Source organism: Myxine glutinosa, chromosome 5, assembly GCF_964187855.1.
Source record: "Myxine glutinosa chromosome 5, kmMyxGlut1.1, whole genome shotgun sequence".
Lineage (NCBI taxonomy): Eukaryota > Metazoa > Chordata > Myxini > Myxiniformes > Myxinidae > Myxine > Myxine glutinosa.
The window spans coordinates 41295737-41319890 of NC_136265.1; the positions used below are offsets into that span (position 1 = coordinate 41295737).

At 46.9% G+C, this 24154-nt stretch overlaps 2 protein-coding genes across 7 annotated transcripts in view; both read left to right on the top strand.

Annotated features, from left to right (window-relative positions):
* Positions 1 to 565: 565 nt before the first annotated feature.
* Positions 566 to 13052, top strand: TMEM81 (transmembrane protein 81). The gene is made up of 5 exons (XM_078777277.1): positions 566 to 672; positions 3028 to 3117; positions 3428 to 3688; positions 11526 to 11706; positions 12769 to 13052. The coding sequence occupies exons 1-5, from the start codon at positions 566 to 568 to the stop codon at positions 12934 to 12936; spliced, it is 807 nt and encodes a 268-aa protein (XP_078633403.1). The 3' UTR covers positions 12937 to 13052.
* Positions 13053 to 18558: 5506 nt separating this feature from the next.
* Positions 18559 to 24154, top strand: part of LOC137427633 (uncharacterized) — a 143563-nt gene continuing 137967 nt past the window's right edge. For all 6 annotated transcript variants that reach the window (XM_068117254.2, XM_068117256.2, XM_068117255.2 and 3 more), the window contains exons 1-2: positions 18559 to 19187; positions 22561 to 22736. In XM_068117254.2, the coding sequence (XP_067973355.1) occupies positions 18793 to 19187; positions 22561 to 22736 (571 nt within the window). In that variant the 5' untranslated portion in view covers positions 18559 to 18792. The remainder of the gene's footprint in view (positions 19188 to 22560; positions 22737 to 24154) is intronic.

A 24154-nucleotide genomic window follows, 5' to 3' on the forward strand; every position in this document is an offset into this window, starting at 1 on the left:
TGTCTCTGACTGATAGACACCGCGCAATGCAAATACCTACTTCTCTCACATGAACATTTTTTGTTCCAGGTAAGCTAAAAAAAAAAAAAAATTATCAAAAGAATAAACTTTAGTTTCCCATATTTTATCTTTTTTCGAGTGTCTCGTGATGTCGTCGAGTTCCGTTCTGGGTTCGATTTCGATTCCTGAAGCCAAACTTCCCGTGTAAGGCCCAGAAGGGTGTGACGTGAGGGGTACTATATCATAGAACATCCAGCACCTTTTATAGCGGGGATGTCGTCACCGTCGGTTGTCCAACTCCTACCTGCTCGTACTATACGCGCTCGGAGCCATTGATTGATTTTCAAAAGTCGATGTTGAGATCGATATAATATTTATCTCGAATTTTTTTTCCACATTAATCGTCCAAAATGGCGGACTCTCTCCATTTGTTCGCCCCAAAAAATAAAAATCTTGAAAGTAACGAAACAGGTGACGAAGTAATTAACAAACGAACATTTATTTCTTTTGAAAAAACGAACGGATGCATCACGTGACGTTCGGAGGTTTATTAACGGTGTTCAAGATGTCACCGGTCGTACCTGCCGTCTTGGTGTCCGTCGTGATCCTCGGCTTCCTTCCACGGGCTTGGTGCACCGAAGATTCAGAAAATGTCAAGGGAAAGTTGAAAATGTAAGTGTGCAGAATGATGGACACTGTCTGCATCAGGTTTGTTTTTTCTTGTTGTTTTTTTTACCGCAACCTCTCCTCACCCCACATCCAGTAATTTTAACGCCCCTTCCAAATTTTTGTGCGTACGTAATAACTAGATGGTCCAAAACTTGGAACGAATACCGTTGCGATAAACTCCCTGCTTTCAGAAGTTAAAACTTTCGGTCAAACGATTAACATCAATATAATATGTATTATTGTCCACGTTATATTATTTAACACATTACATCGATGAATGAACTACAATCACAGGTGCAAGGAATCTCTCTTCATTAGCTCACCTGGAACGACGTCCAGGGGAGCTTATGCGATGACGCGTCGTTAGACCGTAAACACTTGAAACTTCTTCTCCGAAACCGCCGATGGGATTGCGACCAAATTTGGCACAAATTATATTTGTTGTGTTTGTGACTAAAGTTTGTTCACGGCATTAAAAAATTCAGGGTCTAAGGGGGTCTACTGGGGGTCAAAGTGGGTCCAGGTTTGACCCCCCAAAATAGATATTTGCTTTCTTCTCAGAAACTACACGTGCAATTCTGATGAAACTTGACCACAACCTTCATCACCCGTGATGTACCAAAGTTTGTTCCTGGCATTTAAAAAAATCGGCGTCTAAGGTGGTCTATGGGGGGGCTTGCCCCCAAAATAGGTATTTGCTTTGTTCTCAGAACCTAGACGCACAATTTTGATGAAACTTCACTCCAACCTTCATCACCCATGATGTACCAATGTTTGTTCAAGGCATTAGTAAAATTGGGGTCTTAGGAGGTACACGGGGTTGGACGGGGAGGGGGGTTGCCCCCCAAAATAAGTTTTTTTTGTTTGTTTAAAGTCTTATGATTATGTTAGTATGATTCTACATGCTGCCCTGTCTTCTAGCAACCATTCAAATAGGTGTAAAATACTTTTAGTCAGTGCAGTGTACTGTTTATTTTACCAGGTGAGCGCCAGGGGTATTGCCCTTGTGTTTTTAGGTCTCCTGGAACGTAAGCCTTATGGAATGGAGCGTCGTCAATCCGTCACTCCGTCAGCCGGAAACTTCGTCAACCCGTCAGTCAGTCAAACAGTCCGAAACTTCGTCACTCTGTCAGTTCGTCAGTCAGTTCGTCAGTCACCATCAGTTCGTCAGTCACTCTGTCAGTCACTCTGTCAGTCACTCTGTCAGTCACTCTGTCAGTCACTCTGTCAGTCACTCTGTCAGTCACTCTGTCAGTCACTCTGTCAGTCACTCTGTCAGTCACTCTGTCAGTCACTCTGTCAGTCACTCTGTCAGTCCGTCAGTCACTCTGTCAGTCCGTCAGTCACTCTGTCAGTCCGTCAGTCACTCTGTCAGTCCGTCAGTCACTCTGGCAGTCCGTCAGTCACTCTGTCACTCTGTCAGTCACTCTGTCAGTCACTCTGTCAGTCACTCTGTCAGTCACTCTGTCAGTCACTCTGTCAGTCACTCTGTCAGTCACTCTGTCAGTCACTCTGTCAGTCACTCCGTCAGTCAGTCACTCCGTCAGTCAGTCACTCCGTCAGTCAGTCACTCCGTCAGTCAGTCACTCCGTCAGTCAGTCACTCCGTCAGTCAGTCACTCCGTCAGTCAGTCACTCCGTCAGTCAGTCACTCCGTCAGTCAGTCACTCCGTCAGTCAGTCACTCCGTCAGTCAGTCACTCCGTCAGTCAGTCACTCTGTCAGTCAGTCACTCCGTCAGTCAGTCACTCCGTCAGTCAGTCACTCAGTCAGTCAGTCACTCAGTCAGTCAGTCACTCCGTCAGTCCAAAACTTCGGCAATCCGTCGTTCTGTCCTTCACTCTGTCAGTCCGTAAATACTTGCAACTTCTTCTCTGAAACTGCTGATGGGATTGTGACCAAACTTGGCAGAAATTATATTTGGTATGTTTGTACCCAAGTTTGTTCATGGCATTAAAACAATCAAGGTCTAAGGGGGTTTACTGGGGGTCAAAGTGGATCCGGGTTTAACCTCCCCAAAATAGGTATTTGCTCTCCGCTCCAAAACTACACACACAATTCAATGAAACCTGACCACAACCTTCATCGCCCGTGATGCATCAACGTTTGTTCACGGCATTTAAAAAAATCAAGCTGTAAGGGAGTTTGTGGGGGGTTTGGCCCCCTAAAATAGCTATTTTCTCTCTTCTCCGAAACTACACACTTGAGCACAACTTGCATCACCTGTGATGTACCAATGTCTGTTGATGGCCTTGGAAAAACCAGGGAGTCAGGTAGTCTATGGGGAGGAAGGGGGTTGAAACAGTGCCTTCGGAAAGTATTCACACCCCTTGACTTTTTCACATTTTGTTGTGTTACAGCCTGAGCTCACTTTTTGCTCGCTCTCTGGCTTTTGCGAATGGTAATAGGACTCTGGGCGTGGGATCCCGTGGGAAGTTCTGGGGAGACTGGCAATCCATGGTCTCTTAAAGACTCGCCATCCTCTCGGAGTTATCCAGAGGCGACGTCCGTCACAATATATTTATGCACGCCTTATATTTTGCACAAAACACGAGAGCGCAGATTTGGAGGCTTAGTTGGTAGAGGTCCACCAGCTCCTGTTTTTTGAGAAATTGGTTGGTCCCAGCATGCTTTGCTTCGTCGATACCGGGAGTACCCTTGAAGGTCAAGAGTTGATGCTGCAGAGGTGATTGAAATGCTTTCTTGAATCTGACTGAGTTGACACCATTTCCCCCATCTCTCGCTTTCCAATGCCTATAGGTTCACCACGAAGGAGCCAATGACCGGGCAGACAGAGTTCCCTATGACGTCATGCAGCTCATCATGCGGTGTGGGTTTGAAGTTTGTAAATTCGTGCCACGTGGATGTTGCAGGTGCACTCGGTGCCTGCTCAGTGTCTCCTCGCTCGTGCCTCCTGCCCACGAGCTGTGGCTCCGTCACTGTACTCGCCCACCCAGGGAAACGCGTGGAACTTGAATGCGCTGATGAATCGCTTCGAACACTGGGCATCGAGAACTTTAGGTAGGCCTACCTCCCGTGCATGTACAAATACCAAATCACTGACTGCTCACTGGAAAGTACTATTTGCTGAACCACCGAGTCACATGTTATGACTGGTTCATTTCATATGCAGCCTGTGCCTGCTGGTTGCATCATTGCTGGGAGTGTGGTTGTGCTGCTGATCAAGTGGGCCTCTATGTGGGTTACAGCAGGAATTTGTAACTTGGCCAGAGTACTGGCAATAGCTCGCCTACTCTTCGCGAAAGATACAGTGAGATCTTTAACATCCACAAATTCATGCCGGCAGATGGGATGTCCAGCTTAATGTGCATGCAAGGGACAGCATCGACATATTGATGAATCACCCTGCCTGTGACACATCAGGGTCATAATTTATAAATGGGTCAGGATTCAAACCCAGACGAGACAACTCGGAGGCGAATGTGCATAACTCCTGGGCCTAGGCTATCCTGGGAGCCCTTATGACCGGTGAGTTGTGCCAACAACATTGATATTCAATAATTATTGGAGTATTTTTTTCTTGGGACTGTTATATATCATTCCGAGAACCTTTTGAACACTCTGGAAGACGATGCAAATTGTTCGGATAGGGATGGCCTGATGCAACTGAGTTGGGGGTTGAAAAACAACAAACTAGAAAGTTCAAAAGCAAGAATAGACAGACAAGAAGACGTCATGCAGAGCAGGATAGTTGCAAAATCCACCGCCTCTCCCCCCCACCCCCCCCCACCCACCCCCCCCCAAAGGATTCCATTGATCCATCAAATTGGCCATTTCATCCAGATTAAAATTGACTATCTCGATCAAAGCTCGGGTCAACAGGATGAAAATGGATGATTTTTCAAATGAAAATGGATGATTTTAGAAGTTTCGCCTTGAGTTGACCTTTGGCCTTTTGACCTAAAAAAAAAAGTTGGTTTCCAAATTCAGTGAGGCACTATGCAAATGTTGTTAAATTTTCAAGTCAATCGGATGAAAATTGATTATTTTTCAGATGAAAATTGATTTTGGAAATTTGACCTTGAGTTGACCTTTGACCTCAAATAGTTAATTCCCCAATTCAGTGACTCAACATACAAATGCTGTTCAATTTTCAAGTCAATCGGATTAAAAATGGCGATTTTAGACATTTGACCTTTGGATGACCTTTGACGTCAACATCAATAGGCTTCTCAATTGTGACGACCTCTACAACTTGGAGAAGTTTCGTGACGATTGGTTTAGAATTGTCACCTGTAGGCGAGTGACAAAGAAACAGACAGAATAACAAACGCAACCGACCAATATACTTGAAACATCTTCGATTTTGCAAGTAATAAAATTCAGTTCGTCTTCCCTGTATCGCAAGGAACTTCAATACAGGAGACAATTGGGTTAATCAGGTCTACACAATGTTTCTCAACTTGTGATTATTTGTTCATGCTCTATCATTTTTCAATGTTGAATGTCAAGGAAGGAAGCAGCACCTACCATTTCAAAAGTCTTTCAAATGATTCGGTCAGGGTTGAGGGTTGTGTGTGTGTGTGTGTGTGTGTGTGTGTGTGTGTGTGTGTGTGTGTGTGTGTGTGTGTGTGTGTGTGTGTGTGTGTGTGTGTGTGTGTGTGTGTGTGTGTGTGTGTGTGTGTGTGTGTGTGTGTGTGTGTGTGTGTGTGTGTGTGTGTGTGTGTGTGTGTGTGATATATATATATATATATATACATACAGAGCGTATCAAAAAAAAGGTAATCCGAATTGAAGGGGTTAATATGCAAAGGTTATTAATTTTGACAACTTACATGTGGTTTACTAATTAAGAGGAGATCCTCAGCTTTCCATTGATACCTTCCATGCATCATTGCTGTCACACATGACCGAGTACATGTTCATTGAAAATGACAAATTCAAATGGCATTTTTACAAGTTTGGCTAATCGGTGCAAGACAGTTTGAAATGGACGCATTACTTGTCGACTGCCAAGTTGATTATGTGAAATTGTTAAGCTGGTCTGGTAAACGTCGGTTGCGTCATCCTTTGTTTAAGATGGGTATTTAAGATGGGCCTACAGTGTATGGGTTTAGAGACCGTCTGAGTCATTGAAAAGATGGTTCAACTTACAACTGAACAGCGGACCTTCGTGGTTACAACCTTTCACCAAACTGGAAGTTTGCAGCGAACTCGTGATGCGTTCAGGGAACGTTTCCCAGAACGGGAGCCTCCAGCAGCCAAAACCATCTGTAGTGGGGCGGCTTAGCCCAAATATTCAAAAGAATTGTGCATTTTGTGATACAAGCACCAAATTTGGCACAAATGTACATTAATATGTTGCGAACATTTTCAGATATTGGGCCACTTGAAATTCCGTAATTTTTTTTTTCCAATTTTTTCAAATTTCGTAATTTCAAAATTTTTTGGGTGACACCGTCACAATTTCGGTCTTCGAGGCCGGCCGATAGGCAAAGTGTGACCGGAAGGGACGAGGTTCTCCTGACCACGTGGCCCTCGATCTGGGAAGCGAGAGGCGTTCCATTAGTGGACGCGCCCCTCACGCCCGACTTTTGGGCGGCCCCGGTAGGCCGTTTGTTTTGACGTTCCGTGACAGGCCCCGCACCCCCACCTCCGGGCCGACCGGAAGCTTGTGCTGAGTACATCATACCTCAACAACTCAGTGAGGCAGAACACAGCAGTGCACACCAGGGTGACCCCTTCAGTGCATAAACCAATTAACCTGTCCACTGCAGGGCATATAGAAATGAAGTTATTTTCGGCATATAATAATAATATAAGTTCAGTTCTATATAACAATTTCTGTTATCACCACTACCACTACAACTACCACTACTACAAGCTTTGTCTGGAATTTTGTGGACTAACAGACAAACAAACAGACATACAGACAAGCTGGGATCAAAACATTACCTCCTTCCACCATTGAGTGTAGAGGTAAACATCATGGAAATTATATCATGCCCTAGATTTAATTCATGCTTACCCGTGTATTTGCTTCACTGGTTCACAAGGTCTTTTGCATACATGTAATTCAGACTCTCGTCTTCATTGCTGACCACACAATGTTCGCAACATATTAATGTACATTTGTGCCAAATTTGGTGCTTGTATCACAAAATGCACAATTCTTTTGAATATTTGGGCTAAGCCGCCCCACTATATCGGCCGGCCTCGAAGACCGAAATTGTGACGGTGTCACCCGAAAAATTTGAAATTACGAAATTTGAAAAAATTTGAAAAAAAAAATTACGGAATTTCAAGTGGCCCAATATCTGAAAATGTTCGCAACATATTAATGTACATTTGTGCCAAATTTGGTGCTTGTATCACAAAATGCACAACAGGTTTGCTATGCTGCTACACTACTGGGCGAATGTCAGAAAATACCAAGAGCATGGCACTAGCCTCAACCACAACAAGGAGAATCCTGGTAGGAGGCGCACTGGGCGATCGGAAATGAACATTGCAGCAGTAAGGCAGCAAGTTTTGGAGCATCCTAGGCATACCAGCGCAAGACAAAATGGGACGGGATTGTCTTCGGCAACATTCAACCAAATCACAAGACTGGACCTCCACCAACATCCATATCGGATTCACATCCGGCATCAACTTTACGCCAGGGGATTTTGCCAGGAGGCTGATGCTTGCCGGATGGTTGATAGCACGTTGCGAAGCAGATGTCAATTTCCTGCAGTATCTCGTTATCGGCGACGAAGCTGCTTTCGCCATGGACGGCAAGGTCAATACCCATAATGTTCTTGAATATGCACTGACAGGACAACCCCCGGAATTTAATTTTGACACCAACATGAATCGACAAAAGTGGACTGTTTGGTTGGGACTTTGGTTGGGATTGGTTGGGATCTGCTTGATTGATTGAATTGGTGATTTGGTTGGGATCAGACCATTTTTCTTTCAAAGGAATGTCAATGGTAACAGGTATCTGCAGATGATCAATGATGAAGTTTTACCACAGCTGGAGGAGAACTTTGAGCGACAGGTTCGTGGTGTCTTCAGATATCTCTGGTGGGCCCAAGACGACGCCCCAGCACATCGTCTTATCGCTGTCCGAGATCGACTGAGGGAACTCTTTGGGGACCGAGTCATCGCCCTCAACCATGCAGTGGAATGGCCGCCAAGATCACCTGACCTCACACCATGTGATTATTTCCTTTGGAGACATTTAAAGAGCAAGGTGTTCGTAACTCCTCCCCGTGATCTTGAATAATTGCAGGGCCGTATTCGACATGAAGTGGATGCTTTGCGCAATGACCCGGCTATGGTGAGACGAGCAGTTCAGGGCATGCTCCGCCGCTGTGAGCTTTGTGTTGAAAGGGGAGGTGGACATGTTGAAGGTGTGGGTGCATAAGCCCAATCATTCCTGAGAAAAGTTCACATCTGACGTTCATTTTGCACCAATTATCCTGACTTGCATCGATTAGCCAAACTTCTAAAAATGCGATTTGAACTTGTCATTTTCAATGAACATGTACTCGGTCATGTGTGACAGCAATGATGTATGAAAGGCATCAATGGAAAGCTGAGGATCTCCTCATAATTGGTAAACCACATGTAAATTGTCAAACTAAATAACCTTTGCATATTAACCCCTTGAATTCGGATTACCTTTTTTTTGATAGTGTGTGTGTGTGTGTGTGTGTGTGTGTGTGTGTGTGTGTGTGTGTGTGTGTGTGTGTGTGTGTGTGTGTGTGTGTGTGTGTGTGTGTGTGTGTGTGTGTGTGTATGTATGTATAACGGTTATGGAACCGGCCCCCAGGTGAATGCACATCCATGACATGTAGGAGTTCCCTTGTCAGTTATATCGTTAGCAAATGTAGTTGGACCCATCCGTTGTGTAAGAGAAATGGGGTAGATGCATTGTGTGGGCTGTAGTAGGTCTTCTTCTTCCTCCTTCAAAAGCCCCCTCCTGTTCTTTCTTTAGTTCTCCTTTTAATCATCTTTATTCATGGCTCACATATGGTAGCTGCCATTTCATGCACCACAGAGTACTAATTCGGTTCTCCCTCTTTCAAATTACCATTTAAACATTCTTCACGTATATATCGGGTACAACCTGCTATTCGTAAATTCCCATTTCTTTTTACGGCGTAGCCCATCGGGCGAAGCCGTCTAGAACAGTGTTTGTCCTTCGGTATGTATGTATGTCCCCTCAAACGTATACCAATCAGAGCTGAGAATCTGGTCGCATGACCGGGTGATGTGATTATGTCTGATGTCATTACGGCGGTACGGCGGCTGACTCTCCACACACCGCCATGTTTATTTATATGCCGTTCAAGCCGAACATATTGTCGAACCTGTCATATATCACAATTACCATGCTCTTCCATTATGTTTTTCATTCAGTGTGAAACACAAACAAATCAATTGTTAAAATGATGATGAAATATCAAAAGTATCGGCATTACGGCTCTTCCAACAATACCATACGGTACGTATAGGCCTTAGGCGTTATGACTCATCTTCGGACCGCTTTGGACAAATTAAGCCCAGGTTTCTTAATACAGTCGTGTATCGTTTCAGTAGTATCGTTTTCGTAATAATAATATAGTAAATATAACCATAATACTTTAATCCCAATGTCGTGAATGGAAGGTTCATAGATTGAAGCGGTGTATGGTTCATGAATCAATGATGAGCGATCTTCGGCACTAATATTAATAACCGAGGAAGTAAGGAATTAGCCTCGGTTTTTTAAATAGTAATATCATTTTCGAAATAATGATAATGTAACGTTAATATTATAGTAAATCTAATTGTAACATTAATCCCTTCGTTAGTGACTGCAAATGTACCAGAAGTTAAAATATATCAGTTTTGTGTCCGTTACGTCATTACGTATATGACGTCATTACGACGGCTGAGTCCACGACCAACATTTTAATTTACAAGTACACCTGCTCACTGCGGGAGCTGCAGGAAGGGTCATTCCTCTTTGGGGTATATAGATTACAGTCGATCTATGGTCGGGTCTCAATAACATTGGGTGTGTTCATTTACAAAGTTTCTTGAGGAAATATTACCAAGTGGTTTAAACATTCGAGCAAGCACTCTATTCAAAACCCTTGAGGAATGGCTGGCTTGACAAGCACTAGCTAGCTGCTTGTTAAATGAGCACACCTCCAACCCTTGTGGGGTATATAGATTACAGTGTAGATCTTCGCTCAGTTCTGCAAGTAAAACTTACCTTATGGATGTCGGGATTCCTCAAAATTTCTTTGTTTAATGTTACAAACAGCATTTACGACTGTTTAAAAAGCTAATCACATATGTTTGTGGTTTATAATATTTTACAAGCCCGGCTACGCCGCTGTTAGACTTTTGGTCTTGATTTATTAACAATTACGTACAGCATCACACACGACCACATTATAAGCCACTGCACCACAGACAACTGCAATTCAGACAGCGAAGGAAGCAACAACCCACTGCCTTTTCAAATCCACTGGGCAGGAAAGACCGGCAGCCAGGAAAACCCGTTAAAGACAGAGTGGACGCTATGCTGAGGATGATTCCAGCTCGGGGATGATTGACAGCAGAAGGAGGTGTGGACTGGTGAGCACATCAATGATAATGCGCTGTCGCACATCAAAGGTCAAGCCACGACATTTGCTCCCAGAAACTCCACCTCCCATGAACTCTGACCCCCCCCCCCCCCCAAGTATCCACCTGCTCGAACTGCTTAAAGGTGGAACGCCAGACCAATCGCTGCTGTCGAAATGCACGAGGGACCCCGGAACAACTTGCCTGCCTGTTTGAGCCATCAACTAGGATCAATTGTTTACGAGGACCGATTACGCTGAAGCCAGGACCGATTGCGCTGAAACCAGGACCGATTGCGCTGAAGCCAGGACCGATTGCGCTGAAGCCAGGACCGATTGCGCTGAAGCCAGGACCGATTGCGCTGAAGCCAGGACCGATTGCGCTGAAGCCAGGACCGATTGCGCTGAAGCCAGGACCGATTGCGCTGAAGCCAGGACCGATTGCGCTGAAGCCAGGACCGATTGCGCTGAAGCCAGGACCGATTGCGCTGAAGCCAGGACCGATTGCGCTGAAGCCAGGACCGATTGCGCTGAAGCCAGGACCGATTGCGCTGAAGCCAGGACCGATTGCGCTGAAGCCAGGACCGATTGCGCTGAAGCCAGGACCTATTGCGCTGAAGCCAGGACCTATTGCGCTGAAGCCAGGACCTATTGCGCTGAAGCCAGGACCTATTGCGCTGAAGCCAGGACCTATTGCGCTGAAGCCAGGACCTATTGCGCTGAAGCCAGGACCTATTGCGCTGAAGCCAGGACCTATTGCGCTGAAGCCAGGACCTATTGCGCTGAAGCCAGGACCTATTGCGCTGAAGCCAGGACCTATTGCGCTGAAGCCAGGACCGATTGCGCTGAAGCCAGGACCTATTGCGCTGTAGCCAGGACCGATTGCGCTGTAGCCCGGACCCATTGCGCTGTAGCCAGGACCAATTGCGTTGCAGCGCTGTCCCACCGATTAGTTCTGTAATTTAGCCGGTGCGTACTTGACAGTTGCACTCTGCCATACATAATAAATAAACGAGTATGCACTGAGGGTATGTGCCCCAATTGGCATCGCCAAACCACCAGAAAGGTAATGCGTTTGTAAAAGAGCGAGGACCCTGCCAGGTTTGGCGGTATCAATTAGCGTCCATAGTTAGTTGTGTCTGTAGTTTGGGAGGAGTCCGTTCAATAAGTCATCCTCATGGTAAACCCCGAAGCCCGGTTCCATAACAATATTCATGTTGTTTTGATGGGTTTTCACATGCACTGTGATCCGCTTTTATAACAGGAGCACACTGTTATCACCTTTGCAGGTTTTCGTGGTGGTTTAAACCAGGTTTAAGCCTCTCTCCCAATGAAGATTTTCCAGAGAAGCTCGAGGGAGAAACTCCCATGCTGCAGTTCAAGAGAGTGTATCTAGAGAATGCAGGCACGTACAAGTGTGAAGTTTACAAAGGAACCACTGTGGTGAAAACATCTGTGCTTGTGTTAAAGGTCAGGTTTTGAAACGTAAACAAAAGAAAAAACCGGAATTGATTTTTGAATGCAGTTCAAGAGGACATCGCTTTATTGCATACGCTAGTTTGGCAGCATCTTGGACCTCGTCCACCCAACCCCTTCCCACCACACTCCGCTACCCTTTCCTCTCCTGTGGTCATCTCTTCTCTCCCCACTTATCCTACACTCCCTTACCTTCTTTTTGGCTTATCTGGAATTGGAAATTCCAGATAAAGTATCGTCATCGTGCATAGTCATCGTCCTATTTTGACTTTTCCGGGCAAACCGCTGGGCCGACGCAGCTGAAATTGGGCAACAAGATTCCGCTCCTGACTTGTAACGGGGATTGAAAAGCTCGTTCCGGTCACGTGACCGGAAGTGTGTCAAAATGGCAGACTTGGTAAATTCCTTCAAAAGTCTTTTCCTCAAGACCCACCAGTCAGAATGCAACCAAATTTTGGTTACAACATTAGGCCAGACCCAGACAAGCTATAGATCCAGTGATCCTATTTTTTACTCTTATCATTCTCCCTTGCTTTCCTTTTCACTCTTTTTGAATTTTCTCCTCTATCCCCCCCTTCTGATGTATACAGAACGATGATTCATTCATTCATTCATACAGCACGCTTTCAGGTAGCATGATTGATTGTCTGGGGGCTCTGGGGGCTTCAGCCATTAGCATGGCTGATGCCATGACCATGCCCCCTGTAGACGAGAGCAGGAATTAGTAATTTGTTCAGGGTGCTGGTGATAACTCACCTGCTCTTCGCAAAGGACATCGTGGGATCTTTAACGTTCACCAAGTAATGCCAGAAGACCAGACGCCCAGTTTAACGTCCATTTTGAAAGGCATCGATGCCTTTCCCAGCCTGTGCAACACCAGGATGGCAGTTTATAGCTGGACCTGAGATTCGAACGCAGACGAGACAGCTCCGAGACGTGTTCACATCCCCGTAAGCTATCGTGCCAGCCCGAATGAGAATGAATGAGATCTGTGAGATGCACATTTTTTTTTATTTTGTCAATCTTACGAGTGTGATTGGTGGTTTGTATTCGCAGGTTAAAAACTTGATTTTGAAATTTGATGAAAACGCCAAGCTCAAGTCACTTGAAAGTAAATTTGCGACGCGTCTCATCTTTGAGTTCAAGAAACACATGGAAACAATAGTGACCATTTTCGCTGTCCTTTTATGCATTGTTGGTGTCGCATGCTTGTACCTTATGTAGTGAACGATTCACATTTTCGCAATACACGGGAGACTAGGAAATGGTCATGCGTCGACTTTATAAAAAAAAGTTGAACGAAAGCACACGATTAAACTTTGACTTACACTCCTCTGCCATTCTTTTTTGTTGTTGTTGTTTTTTTGTATACAAGATCGAGGCTCGTGAAAGAGTTAACGTTAATCGCACAAAAATGCAAACCGACACATAAAACACAAAATAAGGGGAGCGGTAGACAAGATGGGGAGAGAGGGGGAAGGACACAAACACAACATTTGAGAGCAGGGACATCGGGAGATCTGTGGGAGGGAGAGGGCTTGGGGGCGAGGTGTGAGAGGTATAAAACATGGACACTGCAAGGACTTCTAGGAAAGAAGTTGGAATTTACAAAAAGTGGATCTGGGGTGAATTAGCGGGGGTAGAAAAGATCAAGGTTGTGGATGGGGGAAGATAAGAGATGGTGGTGAACAGCTGTTTTAAAGACCTGGAGGGAGGAGTGGGATTGAAGAGAGTGAGGGAGTTTGTTCCAGAGGCGGAAAAAAAAGGAATGAAAGAGTGAAGGTGAGCAGAGAGTCTTGATTTTGGCAGTTTAATCATAAGAGGGTTGCTGGTACTGGTAGATCTTGTGCGACCTGAAGGAATATTGGGGGGACAGAGCACAGACAGAGCTGGGGGAGCAAGGCCGGAGAGGAGTCGGTAGAAGACAGAAAGACCACCAACCTGTCTGCGGTGAGTGAGTGAAAGGCCCTCGGAGTTAGCGCCATCATTCATTGTTCTGGATTTATTTCTGTTTTATTTTATTTTTTACGTGTGACAGCTGATGCCTTCTCTTGCGGTGTGCTGAATCTTCTTTTCTTGTAATTGCAGAGGTCTCAGCTCAAGAGAAATGGGGAAGTAGGGGGTTGACGACGACGATGACAATGTAGGGTGGGGTGGTGGGGGGGGGGGGGGGTCGCAATTGCCCCTCCTGCCTTTTTCCAGGACGGGCGACATTAACAGAAATTGCCTTGCCACGGGAATGCCCGAAAAGGTCTGGCGACATTGCTGAACTAGCAGTGTAAGAGGTTTCTAAAATCCATCACATCCTTTGACTGCCAATAATTTTGTCCTCGCAAGTCTTTCGGAACAGACCTCAAAAATGTCTCAAAAGGATTTGCCGATTCCAATTTGGTATGCATTTAGTCAATCTTCACTGCGATATTTCATCGCAGGTATCCTGGCAGCGCATGACGCAACCTGACAAGCCCACAGCTGCCATATAGTTACGTCGGATAGCTATATTGCTTTGCAGTACATGACCACTTAATCGATACAATTGAGAATTCTCAGTATCGCAATTAATTTGAATTATCTTATCATGGACGTGATCACTTTTTGTGCAGCAACGATTGGAGCACTTCCATTTTGATCGCAAGCATCATGATCTACGTTTAATTTGCACGGCGCGATTTAGTTCGATTTCAGGCCTCAATTTCTGGAATTTGCAACTTGCTGTTTATCTCCAGATATTTATCTTCTACCCGAAATCAATAAAGGGAAGGATATATATATATATATATATATATATATAAATTTTTCACCCCCCAAATAAATTGTGTCCTCCTTGCCACAAGCTGCGACTGGCCACAGGGTTGTACTGGCTCCACACTCGGGCTCCATCACACAATCGGGAAAGCCTCAACGGTGCAAATCCTTCACCTTTGTCGATGTGATTCCCGTCCTACCAATCCGTAACAATATAATGCACAATATACAAGTCTTTGGTATGACTCAGCTGGGGTTCGAACCACCGACTTGCCGGACTCGGAGCGGATGCTTCTAACCTTGATGCCGCGTAGAAAGACTTCCTCCTGCATTGAAGTTCTTTGCAACGGTCCAAAGTACCTAACCCGCATTTCGTGGGTTTGGTGCGCATTTCCATCTCCAAACCTGCTGACCCGCCGAGGCTGTGATAAACCAGCATTCGGTTTCAAATGAACCTTCAGCTTCGACTTCCAGTGGAAAAAATACGCATCGTGCAACAGCCAATCAGAACGAGGCTTTCAGGAATCTTGCAAAAGTACCACCTGTGCACATGGTGTGATCGCCCCAGTTCCGTAAAGTGGGGTCACTTTAAACACTTCTTACAAGGTTCATTCCAATGATTTTTTTTTTTGTTCGCAGAATTATTATTTTTAATTCCTAAACAGTTCAAAGCCCCCACAATTATGGTGACTTTAAATACCATCACTTGGTAGGTGTTCAAACATGCGCCAAGCACGACAGGTGAATGCCTGAATGTCAAAAAACAACATCAACCCCAAATGTGATGGTCACCAAATTGGGGTGTTGGAAAGGTCACACCCTGGAGTGTATTTAAAGCCACTAATGCCACACATTTATTTTGTTTAAGTTCTTCAAAATTGTAAAAATAAAATCCAAAAAGTGTTCAATTTCACCTCGATTTACGGTACTGTACTTCTCATTCTGTGGCTAAACAGTTTACGTTTTGTATCCTACTGATAGGCCGGATCTGGACCCAGACCTGAAGTCTAATCCGTGTGTTCTTGTCACCTTCCCAACTCATCCACCAAGTTTTGTCATAATCCGTGCACAACTTTTGAGATATCATTTTAGGGGTCGTGGAAGGCGAGAGAACGAGGCCATTCGTAGGGTTCGAAGTTGGTTTATTCAAACAGCAAGATCCAGCACACTAAAAGCGAACGGAAATCGGCACGCTTATATAAAGCCAAAAGCCCTCTTCGGAGGGCGTGGCTCCGGCAACCGCGCGTGCGTCACGTCCACACAACCAAAAGTCCAACAGGCCCGTGCACGTGTATTATGCCCAAATAAGGTAATGGTTACCTGCACATAAGGTAACCGCCATATGCGGTTACCTGCACATAAGGTAACCGCCACATACGTCCCCCCAGAATGCACTCCACGGGTCTGTGCGTAGGCTGAGGCGACCGAGGGGCTGGTCAAGTCCTCGGGGGAGGCTGCCGAGGTTCCTCGTGGGCCTCCCGAGGTTGCAGTTCGCGGGTGCAGTGCCGAGCAGTGCTCGGCGTCGGTGCACGCGAAAAGCGGTTGAGCCAACCGAGGGGCTGGTCAAGGCCTCGGGGGAGGCTGCCGAGGTTCCTCGCGGGCCTCCCGAGGATGCGGAGTCGGAGAAGTAGTTGCAGCTTTGGACACGCGGGCTGTAGCTGTAGTTGCGCGAGGGTGACGAAGCGGCCGTGCCGCCAACGTCAGTGCGCGCGAAGGTGACGAAGCAGCCGTTCCGCCAACGTCAGTGCGCGCGAAGGTGACGAAGCAGCCGTGCCTTCGGAGGGTCTTGGAGCAGGCTCACCCCTCCGGTCGTAGAGGAGCCGAGCGCGGTGCGCGAACCTCATAGTCATGGCCGTCGTCGTTTCCGAAACTCCGGCATTTCGAAACCGCGTTCGAAACTGCGCCCGAAGCCGTGCGGGAGAAGCCGGCGTCACCAGCTTTGGTGGCTTCCCTGGCTAGGGCGCGCTTGCCGTGTTCGTTTGCAGACCCCGAATCTGTTCGGGGGGAGCCGGGGTCACCAGTTTAGGGGTCGCGGAAGGCGAGAGAACGAGGCCATTCGTAGGGTTCGAAGTTGGTTCATTCAAACAGCAAGATCCAGCACACTAAAAGCGAACGGAAGTCGGCACGCTTATATAAAGCCAAAAGCCCTCCGGAGGGCGTGGCTCCGGCAACCGCGCGTGCGTCACGTCCACACAACCAAAAGTCCAACAGGCCCGTGCGCGTGTATTATGCCCAAATAAGGTAATGGTTACCTGCACATAAGGTAACCGCCACATGCGGTTACTTGCACATAAGGTAACCGCCACATCATGATGTATATGGTTTTTGACCCCATCGCTCAATGATGAACAATCCATATCCGGATCTTCACCAAAATTGAATCATTTAGTCCTTGTCGCACACCCAATCTGTCCACCAAGTCTCGTTCGAATCTGTCCATAACTTTTTGAGATGTTGTGCTCACAAACGGACAGACAAACATAAGGATGGCGGAGGTAATAACAAGCTCGGGACCTATGTCTTTATAAGGGAGATCAATGTTCTTTTATTATAACATGTGTGATGTTTTGCCCTTTCACCTCCACAAGTCGGTTTATTAGCGCTGAGGAAGCGCCTCTAGCGAATGACTTCCAGCCAGTGTAACGCGAATTCCTGTCACAGGAATTCTGAGATCATATAAGTGTGACGTGGCAGTTCCTGATTGGTTCGTGTTGGGGAACCCCTTCTCGCTGCCGACGTGACGTAAATTCGCGCACGCGCACTGGTGAAGCGCGAGATTCGGCCCAAGGTTATTATTATTATTTTTGTATACAAGATCGAGGCTCGAAATTCCATGCCCGAACCTCAGCGCAATCCAAGAGGATTCACTTGTTTGTTTCAACTGTTGCAAATGAAGGAGGGTCTTCAGAGATATCCCATAATGCCGTGCACGCCGCCATGTTGGTTAGATGTATTCACTTCCCTGGCAACGATAGCATCGGTAGCTCGACAATCTAGCACGTTTACTGCAAGGGAAGGTTACGCTGTTTGGCCTTGTTTAGCCAACCAATATGGCGTCCGCGCACTGCATCATGGGTACTGAAACATATAATATGCATGATACACCTATGGTTCCATTAGCAAGCAGCTTTCTATCGCTTGTTAAGCGGGTTGCTTGATGCAAAGCGCTCAAGCAAGTATTCCAACGGAACTAAGCTCTCGGCACCGCTTAACAACATGGCGGTCTCCATGGAAAACGATACCAGCGAGGTACTCGAACAAATGCTATCTGTTCTGGGCCCTCATTTTCGGGATGGGCGTAGGTGGGCGGGGACGAGGCCGGAAATGGAACGGGGTGGGCGGGGACGAGGCCGGAAATGGAACGGGGTGGGCGGGGACGAGGCCGGAAATGGAATGGGGTGGGCGGGGACGAGGCCGGAAATGGAACGGGGTGGGCGGGGACGAGGCCGGAAATGGAACGGGGTGGGCGGGGACGAGGCCGGAAATGGGACGGGGTGGGGGGGAGGTGGGCGGGGACGAGGCCGGAAATGGGGTGGGGACACCGGTGGCAATTCGGGCGGGGACGGAGACGTGGGCGGGGACGGGGATAAAAACGGGAGAAGTACCGAAAAAACAACAACCAGTATTCCCAGCCGGAAGTGACGTTTGTTTTTTTCGTATTCCAACCTGCAGATTCAATTCACGTCGTGATTATTTAGTTATTTTATGGGATTCGGTCGTTTTGGTTTTTCCTTCCTTCATAAATATCAAAACGATTTTTGTACTTTGAACATTTGGAACGAATTACACGAGTTATATAAACGACACCGTGTTCGGTTGGACTGGCTTCTCCCTTCGTGTCGAGAAATATACATTTATTTTAATATGTAAATTTTATTTATATTTACATCAAGGTAGATAACGGAGAGAGCAGAGAGTAGGTGGGAGATGGCCGAGAGGAAAGCACACATACCTCCAGTCCGAGGTTGGAATCCCGACCCATCCTGGTGTCATTCATCAGTCAGCATTAATTAATTAATTAACTTCCCCTCCCCCACGGTCGACCGCTTGGCCCGACCACGTGGCGCACGCTCCGCATTGTTTACTGACCCCTGCTGGAGGAAGAAGAATTACCAGTTGGGGTTGCAGCACCTCCTGCAGCCCCGGAAGGAGCGGGTGCTTCTCGGATAACTAAACACACATTAATTATAGTCCACGCCGCATGCTCTTCCAGCACGGGGTCTTCGACGTGTCCGCGCGGTCCACGTACGAGGAGGTCGACGCAGCGAGGGAGGAGGCTGAGCAGCGGTTCCCCGTGTGTGTTCGGTCTCGGTCGTCGTTCCCTCCTCGGGCCGAATGCCGCCAAAACGCAAATCCAACTTCAGGCGTCATCCGAGTCGCGAGGCCGACCGGATGCGGCGGCGGCGACGCGACGAGAGCGACGAGAGCAAGGAACGGCGCCTCGTCAAGGACCGCGACTACCACCGGAGTAACCGCCAGCTCGAGACCGCGGAACAACGCGTGCAGCGCCTCGCCAGGGACCGCGACTACCACCGAGGGAGCCGCAAGCACGAGACCCCGGAGCAGCGGCTGCGACGGCTCACCAAGGACCGCGACTACCACCGGGAGAGCCGCAAACACGAGAGCCAGGAGGGACGCGCCAAGCGACTCGCCCAGCACCGCAACTACCAACGGGTGTCTCGGATGAACCAGAGGCTGCGATACCAACTGTACAACATGGAGTTCCGGAAGTGATTATACTCTTTGTGCCTTTTGGTTAACGTTATGATCAGGACGGACACGTCCAACGTGTCCAACGGTGGTGGTTGTGCTCACTGGGTCAATGTCTGTCTGTGTCTCATGTGTATGTGTGTTCCAATCTAACTAAGGACGGACACTTTGTCCGACATGGACAAAGGCTGATCGGCGCTCGTCAAGGAGAGAAATCTTTTTCTTTTCTTCTTGCAGAATGGACAGTGACATGAACAGGGGCCATAGCCTGGGAGTGAAGAGGAGGAGAGTTAGGTGCTGGTGCTGGTGTCGCGGTAGGAGGTCGATCATTCAGAGAGTAGTTAATGGGTGGGCTGGCAGGATAGACCAGGCCTAGGGGTCGTGTGTGTGTGTGTGTGTGTGTGTGTTTTGTGTGTGTGTGTGTTTTGTGTGTGTGTGTGTGTGTTTTGTGTGTGTGTGTGTGTTTTGTACTGTGTGTGTGTTGTACTGTGTGTGTGTTGTACGGTGTGTGTGTGCGCGTCTGTATTGTACTGTGTGTGTGTGTGTGTTGTACTGTGTGTGTGTGTTGTAGTTTGTGTCTGTGTTACACTGTTACTGTGTGTTACACTGTTACTGTGTGTTACACTTACTGTGTGTGTGCTACACTGTTACTATGTGTGTTACACTGTTACTGTGTGTGTGTTACACTGTTACTGTGTGTGTGTTACACTGTTACTGTGTGTGTGTTACACTGTTACTGTGTGTGTGTTACACTGTGTTACTGTGTGTGTGTTACACTGTGTGTGTGTTACACTGTGTGTGTGTTACACTGTGTGTGTGTTACACTGTGTGTGTGTTACACTGTGTTGTACACTGTGTGTATGGTATATGTGTTGTACATTGTGTGTATGGTATGTTTGTTTTACACTGTGTGTATGGTATGTGTGTTGTACACTGTGTGTATGGTATGTGTGTTGTACACTGTGTGTATGGTATGTGTGTTGTACACTGTGTGTATGGTATGTGTGTTGTACACTGTGTGTATGGTATGTGTGTTGTACACTGTGTGTATGGTATGTGTGTTGTACACTGTGTGTATGGTATGTGTGTTGTACACTGTGTATGGTATGTGTGTTGTACACTGTGTGTATGGTATGTGTGTTGTACACTGTGTGTATGGTATATGCGTTCTACACTGTGTGTATGGTATGTGTGTTGTACACTGTGTGTATGGTATGTGTGTATGGTGTGTGTTGGTTGTACTGTGTGTGTGTGTTGTACTGTGTGTGTGTGTTGTACTGTGTGTGTGTGTGTTGTACTGTGTGTGTGTGTGTTGTACTGTGTGTGTGTGTTGTACTGTGTGTGTGTATTGTACTGTGTGTGTTACACTGTTACTGTGTGTGTGTGTGTGTGTGTGTGTGTGTGTGTGTGTGTGTGTGTGTGTGTGTGTGTGTGTGTGTGTGTGTGTGTGTGTGTGTTACACTGTGTTGTACACTGTGTGTATGGTATGTGTGTTGTACACTGTGTGTATGGTATGTGTGTTTTACACTGTCTATGGTTTGTGTGTTGTACACTGTGTGTATGGTATGTGTGTTGTACACTGTGTGTATGGTATATGTGTTGTACACTGTGTGTATGGTATGTTTGTTTTACACTGTGTGTATGGTATGCGTGTTGTACACTGGGTGTATGGTATGTGTGTTGTACATTGTGTGTATGGTATGTGTGTTTTACACTGTGTGTATGGTATGTGTGTTTTACACTGTCTATGGTATGTGTGTTGTACACTGTGTGTATGGTATGTGTTGTACACTGTGTGTGTGTGTGTGTGTGTGTGTGTGTGTGTGTGTGTGTGTGTGTGTGTGTGTGTGTTACACTGTGTTGTACACTGTGTGTATGGTGTGTTTTGGTTGTACAGTGCGTGTGTGTGTGCTACACTGTGTTGTAGTGTGTGTGTGTGTGTGTGTGTGTGTGTGTGTGTGTGTGTGTGTGTGTGTGTGTGTGTGTGTGTGTGTGTGTGTGTGTGTGTGTGTGTGTGTTGTACACTGTGTATGGTATGTGTGTTGTACACTGTGTGTATGGTATGTGTGTTGTACACTGTGTGTATGGTATGTGTGTTGTACACTGTGTGTATGGTATGTGTGTTGTACACTGTGTGTATGGTGTGTGTGTGTGTGTGTCTGTGTGTGTGTCTGTGTGTGTGTCTATATGTGTGTCTATGTGTTGCGTGTGTAGTTGGTCGATCTTAACGATCCCACGGTGCCTTTTGATACCCTGAACGAATTACGAATTCCTCGCTTTGCAGGTAGTAGGTTGTCTGATCTTCCTCTATGAATCCAGGTCACCGCACTTGCTCTCATGGAGTGTGGCTGTTTGTGTAGCAGCTTGTGCATTACAAACAAACTTATTGGGAGGTTCGCATGTTACATGTGATTGGCCTTCTTCAGTTGCAAAGGGCAACTTACAGCTAATGCTCCCTCAACTGATCTTCTTGGAGGTGTAGAGCCAGCAGTAATGGTGGCCAGGTTTAAATTCGAGTTGGATAGGTACCTTGAGGCATTGGGGATGGAGGGGTACCTGAACATTGGCTGGACTGGTAGATAGTAGCTCAGGTATGGATGGGTGATTGTATACATAGTCATAGATAGTAGTAGTAATTAATGATGTCTTCAAGATGGTCTTGTCCAAAAGTGAATGTGCTATTTGTGTTTGTCTATACCTCACCCAATTCTTCCCACTCCATGAATTACTGTGGTGTTGATAAAACGCAGGCATGATGTGCTAAATGACCTCGTGTGAAATACCCCAAGTTTAGTTCATCCTTGCATAGAGTTTTCAGAGCTATCCCATAATGCCGTGCGCGCCGCCATGTTTGAATTCAATTCCTTGGTAACGAGAGCATCGGTATCTCCACAGTAAAATCGAGCACGTTCATCTCGTTATTCTGACTTTTTGCAATGGAAGGTTCCGCTAATTCGTCAGCCTTGCTTACATTTTCTCCATCGCTTTTCTTGCCAACCAATATGGCGCCCGCGCACTGCATCATGGGTACTGAAACCCCTCCACTTATATGTCTGAGTGGAATTGAGGGACGAGCAAACGAGCGTTAGTTTTGGTTTACGAGTTCTTCGCAGGAGGCATTAATTCACGTAAATTCGGCATTTAGATCAGTTTTTTTTTAAACAACAACAACAACAACAACTTGCACCAAGGCAACGCTTGAGGCGAATCTGCGGATTTGAAATCGTAAATACAGCTCTTGGCGACTTGCTCTGCCGTCCTCTCGTCAAGTCAAACACCGGCCCTGTTTTCCAAAGTTCACTTGTCAATCTTGTGGTGGCTTCGCCTGCCCGCCGATGTGCCGATGCTGCTGCTGCGTTTAACATTTTAATTTGTCACTCTGCCGTGTTGTAGCATCCTGTACGCCATGAACCAGCCCCTCATGGATCGCAAGATTAAGCAGACCGCGTTCCCGTCCGACTACGTCTCCGACATGGGGGGATCGGAAGGAGCCGCCATCGACTGGAAGTTCAAGATCCCCAACGTTCCCGGCTATCCGGCTTACGAGGACAAAGACCTCCTGTACCCCGGTACGTGCCGATCTTTCCCCCGTGTCCTTTGGTGCCTTTCGTTTCGGACTGTCGCCGACAATTATTTATCTTTGAGCAGCTGCTCGTTCATCTTGGGATGAAACGTTTAATCCCATTTACCTGCTAAGTGCACGTTCGATGCGGAAAACGTCTTCGTTTTGTGTGACGATTTATTATGGCTACAGCGCCATCTGTTGATGACGTGATGTCACTGACGGTTCTTCTTCTTCTTCTTCTTCTTTCTTATACAGCAGAAGATTGCGAGGTCGTTTGCTGGGGGCGTGGCTGTGCCACTGTTGTAATGCCTCCTCTCCTCCTCCCCCTGTCTCCTCCCCCATGTAGGTCAGGAATTTGGATTTTGTTCAGGGTGCCCCGCGATTTCTCGCCTACTCTTGGCGAAGGACATGGTGGGATCTTTAATATGATGCTCTCACATGGGACACCCAGGTTAACGTCCATCCGAGGGTTAGCAGACAAGGCCAATGTGGCCTTTCTCCAGGGAGCCAAGAAGTTGATAGGCGCCACATTTGAAAGCTTCACCTGCTGAAGCAGTCACCGCAGCAGACACTAGACCGGCACTCGGTAGGGCGCGTACCCTCCGCCAGGCTGAACACTTTACGTTTTGTATCCCGCTGATAGGCCGGAACAAGATCGAATCGCCTTGTTCTTGTCACCTAACTTTGTCACTTTTGGGAACCTGGTGTTGGCTTAGTGGTTAGGGTGCCGGCTTGGGATCCGAGGATCCTGGGTTCGAATCCCGGTCGATCGCTGAATTAACGCCAGGGGGGTTGACTCAGCCTGTCATCCTTCTGAGGTCGGCAAATCGTGTACCAGTTCACTGGTAATTCCCTGTGTGTCCCAAAAGGCGACTAACAGGGTTGGCGGCAGGAAGAGCATCCGGCCATAAAACATTGCTTCAAAAAAAGGGGACCACGGTGCCCGAAAAAGGCCAACCCCAGCTCTGCGGGGAAATATGGCCTCCAAAGGTGGTTCTACATATAGTTTTTGGCCCTACCTGACAATGGTGAAGAATCACTTAAACATTCTCGTTTCCAGATCCGGATCTTCACAAAAATCCAATTAATTCGTCCTTGTCACACACCCAACCTGACCACCAAGTTTCATCCAAATCTGTCCATAACTTTTTGAGTATTCTGTTCACAGACAAACAAACGGGTGAAAACATAACCTCCATCCACCTTCGGTGGCAGAGGTAACAAAACAGTATTGCGCACATATACCTGCCACCACTATTGTCTATGAGGAGCTTTGTGCAAGAAATTGGACTTCCTCCACAGTCATCTCTGTCTTCCTCTTGATCTTTTCCCTCTAATTGGTTCATTCCATACTTCCTCGATTGGTTCCACATCTTTCTCATCACGTGCCCAAACCACCACAACCTCGTCTCTCCAATCCCT